Source organism: Dromiciops gliroides, chromosome 3 (genome assembly GCF_019393635.1).
Source record: "Dromiciops gliroides isolate mDroGli1 chromosome 3, mDroGli1.pri, whole genome shotgun sequence".
In the NCBI taxonomy this organism is placed as follows: domain Eukaryota; kingdom Metazoa; phylum Chordata; class Mammalia; order Microbiotheria; family Microbiotheriidae; genus Dromiciops; species Dromiciops gliroides.
The window spans coordinates 617,629,184-617,639,689 of NC_057863.1; the positions used below are offsets into that span (position 1 = coordinate 617,629,184).

Consider the following 10,506-nt stretch of genomic DNA (forward strand, 5'->3'; position numbering starts at 1 on the left):
ACTTCCTCCTATGCCCCCTATGCCTGAAACTCTCCTTTCTCCTCTCTGCCTCCTAGCTTCTCAGGTCTCACCTTCTCTGAGAAGCCTTTTCCTAATCCCTCTCCCTTCTAGTTCCTCTCATTTGCCAGTTCTCTCTCTCTCTCTCTCTCTCTCTCTCTCTCTCTCTCTCTCTCTCTCTCTCTCTCTCTCTCTCTCTCTGTCTCTCTCTGTCTCTCTCACTCTCTCTCGGTCTCTGTCTCTCTCTGTTTCTCTGTCTCTCTGTCTCTGTCTCTGTCTCTGTCTCTGTCTGGTGGGGTGATGAGGGTTAAGTGACTTGCCCAGGGTCACACAGCTAGTAAGTGTCAAGTGTCTGAGGCCGGATTTGGACTCAGGTCCTCCTGAATCCAAGGCTGGTTCTCTATCCACCGCACCACCTAGCTGCCTCTGCTGATTCTCTCCAGTGTTATCTTCTGTGTATCTTGCTTGTATCTGGCTATATTTGCTTGTTATCTTCCCCCATCAGACTGTGAGCCCCTTGAGAGCAGGGACTGGCACAGACCTTTCTTTGTATCCTGGCACATGGCAAGTGCCATTGGAGAGCCCTAATGGTTAGGAAATCTTGGCTGAAAACAAGCCTAAAACTACCCCCTGTGCAACCTTCCTTCCCCTCCCCCCTGCTCCCAGTTCTGCCCTTAGGGCCAAACAGAATCTTCCTGTTAACCCAGCTACCTGGGACATCATGTACCATCTTGCATTATAGTTATTTGTATAGCTCATGGCTCCCTCATAATCATAACTCCCATTTCTATAGAACATCAAGGTTCACAGACTGCATCCCTTACCTGTGTGACGGAGGGAAGGTACATATTATCAGCCCCTTTATACAAATGAAAAAAACTGAGGCTCAGAGAGGTGAGCAGAGCTTTCCCAAGACCACGCAACCATTAAGTGTCAAATTGGGGATCCATAGCATCCTTTTTTTTTCTTTTTCTTTTTTTTTTTTTTAGTGAGGCAATTGGGGTTAAGTGACTTGGCCAGGGTCACACAGCTAGTAAGTGTTTAAGTGTCTGAGGCCGGATTTGAACCCAGGTACTCCTGACTCCAGGGCTGGTGCTCTATCCACTGCACCACCTAGCTCCCTCCCCCCCCCCCCACCCCATAGCATCCTAAAGGTAGAGCTGGAAGGGACTTTAGAGGCCAGCCGGTGGAAACTCTTGCATTTTACAGGTGAGGCAACCAAGGCTCAGAGAGGTTAAGAGATTTGCCCAGGGGCACACAGCCTTTTAGTTTCTTTCTTTCTTTCTTAGCCTTTTAGTTTCTGAGTCAGAATTTAATCTCAAGTCTTCCTGGGTCCAAATCCAAATCCAGATGTTCTTCCCACTACATCATTAACAGAGTTTTTCTCTCTGTGTGTCTTTCTGTCTCTGTCCATCCATCCATCTGTCTCTGTCTCTCCTACCCCTTTTCTCTCTTTGTCCCTTCCCCCTCTGTTTTCCCTCCTCCTTCTCCTTCTCCTTCTTCTCCTTCTCCTTCTCCTTCTTCTCCTTCTCCTTCTCCTTCTCCTTCTCCTTCTCCTTCTCCTTCTCCTTCTCCTTCTCCTTCTCCTTCTCCTTCTCCTTCTCCTTCTCCTTCTCCTTCTCCTTCTCTCTTTCTCTCTCTCTCTCTCTGCCTCTGTCTATCTATGCAAACTTTTTGATCGGGGTTCATGATTTCACCAGTGCAAGGGAAACTCTTATCATGGAAACTTCCTCCACCTGCAGATACACACATACCCCACCTCCCTTCCTCTTCCCCCTCAGATTTCTACCTTTTACCCTTGCTCAGTAACCTAACTAAATTAATGGTACTCTATTTGGAAAGGGAGTGACAATTTCCTGCCCTCTGGCTCCTTTCACAGACCCTGTGACTACCTGGACCAAAAGCTCCCCTCCCTGGCCGCTCAGTGATCTCCAATAGTGTGGTATCCCTTCCAGTAGAGTGGAAGCTGCCACTGTATCACTTCAGTATTTGTGTCCCCAGTACTTTAGCAGTGCCTGGTGCATAATAAACACTTAATAAAGCCTTGTTGAATTGAATTGAATCAAATTAGAGCACTGCCTGGGGCACTTACAACTTAACCGATTTTAGACTCCCGTATTCATAATTCTGAGGCAGCTGGGTGGTGCAGTGGCTAGAGCAATGGGCCCAGAATCAGGAAGATCTGAGTTTAAACCTGGCCTCAGACACCTACCAGCTGTAGAACCCTGGCAAATCATTCACTTCTGTCTGTTTCAGTTTCTTCAACCATAAAATGAGAATAATAATAATAGTACCTACAGACATTTAATGGCAGTGTGACCCTGGGTAAGTCACTTAACTATGCTTCAGTTTCCTCATCATTATTATTATGATAGCTATTTTCATGCATCTTATGACTTGGACTTCACCTAGGGACTCAGAATTTCAACTCTAGCCCCCATCTGGTCCATGGTATAGGAATGATAACAACAATAACAACAATAATTCACATCAGGGTCACATGGCCTTTAAGTCTGGGAGTCAGAGTTCAAATTCAAGTGTTCCTGGCCCCTGGTTAGGGGACCTGGGTTTCAGCCCCAGCACTTGCTTATCCTGTGACCTTGGCCAAGTCTGCCCTGTCCCTTCCCTAAGCCTCAGTTTCCTTCTCTGTAAAATGGAGCTAATAATCTCTACCCTGTTTTCCTCACAAGGTTACTGTGGGGACTAAGTGAGAAGATTTATGTGAAAGCTTCTTAGAAGCTATAAAAAAAGCTACATAAAAATCAAGGGGGTGTTATTATTAATTAGCTCTATGGGAGATCAAAGGCAGGAGAGAGCAGTGAGGTGACCTCTGGAGAAAGCACCAGGCTTGTCCTGATTGGTCCCAGAGGACAGAACTAGCAGGAAGGGGGCAGGGTGGGGGGGGAGGGGTGATGCAAAGGCAGATTTAGTCTCAATGTCAGAAATAGCTTCCTCCCAATAAGAGGTGTCTGAAGTAGAAAGGTCTGCCTCTGGAGATAGTGAGTTTCCTATCACTGGAGGTAGTCAAGCCAAGGACAGATGACCACTTATCAGAAAGATGTTCTAAAGGGGATTCTCCATCAACTTCAGTTTCCCCATATGCAAAATTAGGATAATAATAGCACCTACCTCACAGGACTGCTGAGAGGATCAAAGAAGATAATATCTGTGTAATGCTCTTATAAAAGTGAGCTATTACTGCCTTCTGCTGAGCTTTTCTCTGTCTTCCCTCCCCCTCTGCAAACATTAAAATTGGGTTTTACTTGTGCCAGCCTACACTTCCTTAGACCTAGTCCAGTCTAGGATGGAGAGACTTCACTTAGGTGTTCAGAATTTCATCTCACGCCCCCACCAGGTCTCTGGTATAGAAATAACAATAAAAAAAAAGATGAACATGAAACAATTCCTGCCCTCAAGAAGCTTACATTCTTTTAAAGGAGACAACACATGCACATAAAAGTAAATATGAGGTATATACAAAGAAAATTCAAAATCATTCTAAGAGGGAGAGAAAGCCCTAATAACTGGGCGGGGGGGAAGTGGGAGAAGCAGGCAAGGACTCACAAAGGAGTGACATCTGAGATGCTTTGAAGAAAACTATGGATTCTTTAAGATCATGGCAAGGGGAGAACCTGTCTAGTTCTGCAGGACCTGCTGCTAGAGTTCTGCTGGCTCGCATCACCCCAGCACCCCAAAATATCCACATATCTAAATAATAATAATAATAATTATTATTATTAATGAGAATAATAAGAAACAACTCATTTTTCTATAGTTCTTTAGGTTTGCAAAGTGCGGGGGGGGGGAAAGCATTTATTAAGTACCTACTATCACATTTGATAAAGAATATCTCTCCACAATAACCCACTAAGGCAAACAGTGAATGTGTAGTTATTATGCCCATTTTAGAGAGGAAGAAACAGACTCACAGAGGACATGACTTGCCCCAATTTACATTTGCCAGTAAGTGACCAAGCTGGGATTGAGCTCCTGCCTCCAAGTCCAGGGTTCCTTCCAGTACACCCCACTGCCCAGAAACACCGATGGGGACCCCATGGGATGATAGATAAGAAGCTGGATTTAGAATCCAAAGACCTCAGTTTGATTCCAGGTACTGCTATCCTATTGGCTGTGTGAGTTGGTTAAATCACTCCCCCTTTCTACACCTGAGTTTCCTCATCTGTGGGAGGTGGAACAGTACAGTAGAAAAGACACCGAGTCTAGAGTCAGAAGACCCGGGTTCAAATGCCCCTTCCACCATTTAATACCTGTGTGACCTTGAACAAGTCACCTGTGTGACTTTAAAATGAGGGTTGGACTAGATGGCCTTTAAGGTCCATCTCAGGTCTAGAGCTATGGTCACATGACCTAAGGTCAAATTCTGGATCCACCACCAACTAGGTGGCTCAGTGGATAGAGCGCTAGGCCAGGAGTCAGGAAGACCTGAGTTCGAATCTGACCTCAGACATTTTACTCAGTGTATGACCTTGGGCAAGTGACCACCTCTGTCTGCCTCAGTTTCCTCAACTGTAAAGTGTGTATGGGGGAAATAATAGCACCCACTTCCCAGGGTTGCTGTGAGAACAAAAATGAGATAATATTTATAAAGTGCTTAGCGCAGTGCCTGGCACATAGTAGGCACTTAATAATTGTTTTCTTTCCTTCCTTCCTATATTATACTGGGCAAGGCTCTTTACCAATCGGGGCCTCAGCTCTTCATCTGTAAAATGAAGAAGGTGGTATGGGTTCGATGACCTCCCAGGTCAACTTTTAGCTGTACATCTGGGATCCTAAGATGTCAAAATGTCCTTTCAACTGGAAATCCCATGACTAGTTATGAGCTGGGTGATCTCAGATGAGATCATTGAGTCCAACCCCCTCATTTTACAGACCAAGGAGAAGCCCTGGTTTCTCAACCTGGAGGATATGGATGGCTAAGACATTAGTGGCTTCGAATGGCAGATCCAGTGGTCTTACCCCCTTCCTCCATGCCTTTCCCATTCTAGGCTGGTGCCCAAAACTACATTCTTCAGGAAGCCTTCACCGACCACTCCCAGCCAACAATGATTTTGCTGAACTCTCTGAATGTCCTAAACAGCTGTACCACACATTCTAACCCTTCATTGTTCTCTGATCTCCTACAGGTCAGCCTGGTCTCCTCAGCCAGACTGTCAAGAAGAATGAGAAGAACATGTGTATATGCCATGGAAAGACAGAGGTTCGGGTCCCATCTCTATCACTTACTATATGTATGACCTTGAGTTAACCTCAATGGGCCTCAGTTTCCTCCTCTGAAAAAATAAGGCAGTTAAACCAGATGAGTTCTAAGACCCTTCTAGTTCTAAGTCCTGTAGCTACATGATTTAATAGCTAAGTAACCCCAGGCATGTCATGTCACCTCTCTGAGACTAACTCCTCATCTTTAAGAGGGGGATAATAATACTTTCTTTTTAAAAAACAAGACGCCTTGAGATCCCATGGAATCATCCCACTCCAAATGATCATGTTCTGCGTGCCCTCTGCAAAGCCCTCCTTAGGCATGAGAAATCAGGAGTCAGTCAAACAGGTGCTTTCATGTTAGGAACCAGCCAGACTGGGTCACATCTTAGGTCTCCATTTTTTTTAGCATACTCTGATCTTTCTTTAACTCAGCTGTTCTCAAAATAATTTTTATAATAATACTAAGACGTTTTCATTTCTAATACTGTAAATGGCAATAGATAGAACCCACGTAAACAAAAGGTTTTTTAAGGTCTTCAATATTTATTTCATTCAATTGGGGTTAAATGACTTGCCCCAGGTCACATCGTTAAGTGTCAAGTGTCTGAGGCCAGAGTTGAAGTCTTCAATAATTTTTAAGGGGGCAAATTTTTGGTCCTAAGGCCAAAACACTGGAGAACCACTGCTCTAAGCAGTTCGAGGATTGTTGTAAGGAGAGAGTTTTGCATACTTGAAAGTACCACAGTAGAAAGTGATCTGGGCCTGGAGCCAGGAAGATCTGAGTTCAAATACTGCCTCAGGCTAGCTGTGTGACCCTAGGTGAGACACTTAATCCCTCTCAGTCTCACTTTCCTCATCCGTTGAAAGGGGAGATTAATAGTATCTAGCTCCCAGGGTTGTTGTGAGGATCAAATGAGATGAAATATGTAAAGCATTTAGGAAACCTCAGAGCACTGTGTAAATGCTATTATTATCTTCTTTGCTGTTATTATTGTTCATCCCCTTTATCCCTCAGAGTACAGTGCAAGGCTGGGCACACAGTGGCTCAGTAAGGATAGATTTGATGGAATTTCAGGATAGTTCCCTGAGTGTACCCTTATGTCTATTGGCAACACTGCTCTTCCAGTTTCAGTGTCCCACACCCTTATTCCCATTCCCTTCAGTCCATTGGATTCAGAGTTGGAAGCAATCTGAGAGAGCTCATCCAGGCCAAGCTCTTTGTGACTGTTCTTTGGGTCCAGTCTTTCAAATAGTGCCCAAACCCCTTAATACATACCTATCTTCATATTTTACATAAAAACAGTATGAGATTCTATCATATGCTTTACTGAAAGATAGACTAAATATATCTATAGCATCTCCCTGATCTAATCCTGTCAAAAAAGTAAGTGAGATTAGGTAGGCATTTCTTCTTGATGATACCATACTGGTCTTTTGGGATCATAGATTCCTTTTCTAAATGTCCATCAGCCTTCCCTTTAATAATGTTTTCCAAAATGTCAGGGATCAACATCAAACTCACTAACTAACAGTTTACAGGTTCCATTCTTTTCCCTTTTTTGAAAATTTGTTCTGGTATCTAGTGGGCAAGAAGCTAGGTGATGAAGTGGATAGAGCAATGGGCTTGGAATCAGGAAGACTTATAAGTTCAAATCCAACCTCAGACATTTAATAGCTGTATGACCTTGGGCAAATCATTTAACCCTGTTTGCCTCAGTTCATCATCTGCAAAATGGACTGGAGAAGGAAATGGCAAACCACTGCAGTATCTTTACCAAGAAAGCCCAAAATGGGACCATGAAGAGTTGGACACAACTGAAATGGCCCAACAACAACCTAGAGTACAGCTAGGTGGCACAGTGGAGAGAGTGCTGGGCCCAGAGTCAGGAAGACCTGAGTTCAAATCTGGCCCCAGACACCTGCTATCTGTGTGACCCTGGGCAAGTCACTTAACTTGTGTTTGCCTCAATTTCTTCATCTGTAAAATGAAGATAATAATAGCACCAACCTTGCAGGTTTGTTTTGAGGATTAAATGATATAATAATTGTAAAGTGCTTAGCATAATAACTGGCACATAGTAAGCATTACACAAATATTACTATTATTTCTTCTTCTTCTTCTTCTTCTTCTTCTTCTTCTTCTTCTTCTTCTTCTTCTTCTTCTTCTTCTTCTTCTTCTTCTTCTTCTTCTTCTTCTTTACCTAATTCTTCATGCCATGGACTGGGATCTGCTCTCAAGGTAATTCTTCCCCTCCACCAAGCAAAGTCTTCCCTTCTCTGAAGTCCAAGGAATTTCTGAAGGATGGTAGTGGTTTTATAGGGCTCATTATAAAAACCATTTGGTCCAGCCATCTCAGTTTACAGAGGAGGAAACTGAGGCAGAGTGTTGCCCAAAGTTCTCTAACTGCCAATACTGTCCTCTCCTTACAACGCCAGGGTAGATCCTGCCCCAGATGATTTCCCCAGAAAAGCGTGGGGTGGGGTGGGAACCAGATGTCCACTCCCATGTCAATAGCTTGGTGAAATAGAAAGAGAATCCAGAAGACATGGAATTTAATCCTGGATCTGCCACTTTAGAATGACAGAATTTGCAATGAGAAAGTGACACAAGTGGCCATTGAGTCTCTAACTCACACGTGAAAGGCAAACCCATGAGAACATACTCAACAAACAGCACATATTATGAGCATGACCTTGGGCAAGTCCCTTCTCCTCCCTCTGCCTCAGTTTCCACTTCTGCAAAATGAGGAGGTTGGCATTGGATGAGTTCTTTGATTTTATCCCTGCTCCCTTGAAGAGATTCCTTGCATTTCAGGAAAGGAGGGGCAATCCTTGCTTAAGGATGCCCCCATGACCCATCCCCAGACTATCCCCTTCTCAGACACAGTGAATGAAAAGGAGGCAGCTGGGCCAGGTGAGTGAGGAACCTCTGTGCACAGCCCGAGGGCGGGCAGTGGCGCCTGACTGGAAGTCTTCCACCCCCAATGGTTTCTCCCACCCTGATTGGCTGCCTCTGATGAACTTTGCCAGCTACTTCTCCCCAACACCCCATCTCCTGGCAGAAGCTAGTGAAGGCTATTTCCCCTGTTCTCTACTGTAGATCCCACAGCAGGAAGAGGCTGTTATTTCAAGACGCAGCTTTCTGAGGACATGGCCGGGATGATCCCCAGCCCTTCCCCAAAGCTGGTTCCTCACACTCTCTCTACTCAACTCTCCACCAACATAGCCCTGTAGCCAGTCTCCCACCCTTCTCTCCAGCTGCATCTGATGCTACCCCAGAAGTTTCAGTGGAGGAACGTAGTGTTCGTGGTGTATTGGAAGGAGCATTGGACTTTAACTGGGCTTGAGTCCTGGCCCAGCCATATACCAGTTTAGCAACCTTGAGCAAGTCACTTCTCTGAACCTCAGTCTCTTCATCTAGAAAATAACTCTAATAACAGCGCATGTTTATATAACATTTCTTTTTTAGTGAGGCAATTGGGGTTAAATGACTTGCCCAGGGTCACACAGCTAGTAAGTTTTAAGTGACTGAGGCTGGATTTGAACTCAGGTACTCCTGACTCCAGGGCCAGTGCTCTATCCACTGCGCCACCTAGCTGCCCCTAGATAGAATTTTAAGTTTAGCAAAGTGTGTTATATTATCTCCTTTGATCCTCCCTATGTAAAGTAGGAGTTATTAGCCCCATTTTGCAGATGAGAAACTGAAGGTCAGAGAGGTTTGCCCAGAGTCCCAGAGGTAATAAGTGCCTGAGGAGGGATTAAGGTAAACTAGATGATCTCCCAGGTCCTTCCTTCAAACCCATGGGATTTAAGGTGCACTGAATGTCTTTGAGCCAGTTGCTTTTCTTCTCTGAAACTCAGGTTCCTCATCTATAAAATGGGCACAAAAATATTTACAAATATAGATGGAGCATCCTCTCCATTCATTTTCCAAGAGCCAGATCAGACACTCCCATAAGCAGAAGATGTGGGAGGCACCTTCCACAGGGGTGGATGGGATGCCCTTCTCTCAAGAACCCAAAGAAGCCAAGTCGGGGAAAGGCTGCACCGGAGCAAATATCCACAATCATCCCATCCCAGGGGATGGAGGCCCCTGAACAATTGTGATCAAATCCATGATCTGATCTGTTAGTATGGAGAAAGTTCACAAAGCTCCCACATTGGATTTAGGATCCCCACAAGCTCCAATCCCAGCAGGTTCCAAACTTGGACCCCATACACCAGAACCAAACCTTGCCAATCTCTGGGGCTTTCAGACTCCAGGTTTGATCTTGCCTCTGCCTTTGTTCCAGGCTGTAGCTCACAAGGACCAAGCTTTCGCAAAGGTTTGTGGGGGTGGTGTTTGTTTCATTTTGGTTTTTAAGAAAATTGATTATATTTCAAGTGGGAAGACTCCAAGGCTGGAAGTAAAAGACTTCACCTCCCATATAGTTAAGAGCCACATGACCTTGGACAAATCACCTCCACTGTCTTAGCTTTAGCTGCTCAATTGTTCAAAGACGGGGCTGAGACTGGTGGTGCCTAAGGCTCTTTCTCCTTTGGTCTTCTGTGTTCGAAGGCCCCAGCCAACTTTTTTTTTTTTTTAATGAGGCAGTTGGGGTTAAGTGACTTGCCCAGGGTCACACAGCTAGCAAGTGTTAAGTGTCTGAGGCCGGATTTGAACTCAGGTACTCCTGACTCCTAGGCCGGTGCTCTATCCACTGCGCAACCTAGCTGCCCCAACCCCAGCCAATTTTAACAGGCTCTATTCTACCACTCTCCCAGCTCCGACATTCTCAAAGATCCCTTCCGGTTCTGACTTTCTAGGGTCTAAGGTCCCTTCATGCTCTGATAATTCTCTTTTCCTCTGATGTTGGAGCCAGTCAGAGCTTCCCCAGGCTTGCTGGAGATGATCCCGTGGTTTGGCCAGCATCTCTACACCACAGCTCACATAAGAACGGCTAAACCAAGAATGAATTCCTCTCATCACAAAATGCCAACCACCACAGAGAAATGACTGATGAATCCTGCCCCTCTTTCATTTCAGCATTCCCTCCCCTCTCCCCAGGAGCAGGGCGGGTGGGGGGCACCTGGGGTGAGAGCTCCCCAGGAAGGCTGCAGACCAGCTTTCAAGAAAAAAGCCCACATCCCTCCCCCAGCCACCCACTGCCACCAATCTGGACCTCTTACCCATAAATATCCACCAGGGTTTCCACTCCTGCTACACACACCGCACTGGTGGGGTGTTCAAGGGACACCCGGACCATCCTCTGGAGGGACATGATGAATCCCCACCAGGCTCTGGCCAGC

At 45.4% G+C, this 10,506-nt stretch overlaps 1 protein-coding gene across 1 annotated transcript in view; it reads right to left on the minus strand.

The window, feature by feature from the left end:
• The window catches only part of PADI3 (peptidyl arginine deiminase 3), a 44,456-nt gene extending 33,950 nt beyond the window's left edge, over positions 1 to 10,506 (minus strand). The window contains exon 1 of the mRNA XM_043994928.1: positions 10,387 to 10,506. Coding sequence (XP_043850863.1) covers positions 10,387 to 10,478 — 92 coding nt within the window. The 5' untranslated portion in view covers positions 10,479 to 10,506. The remainder of the gene's footprint in view (positions 1 to 10,386) is intronic.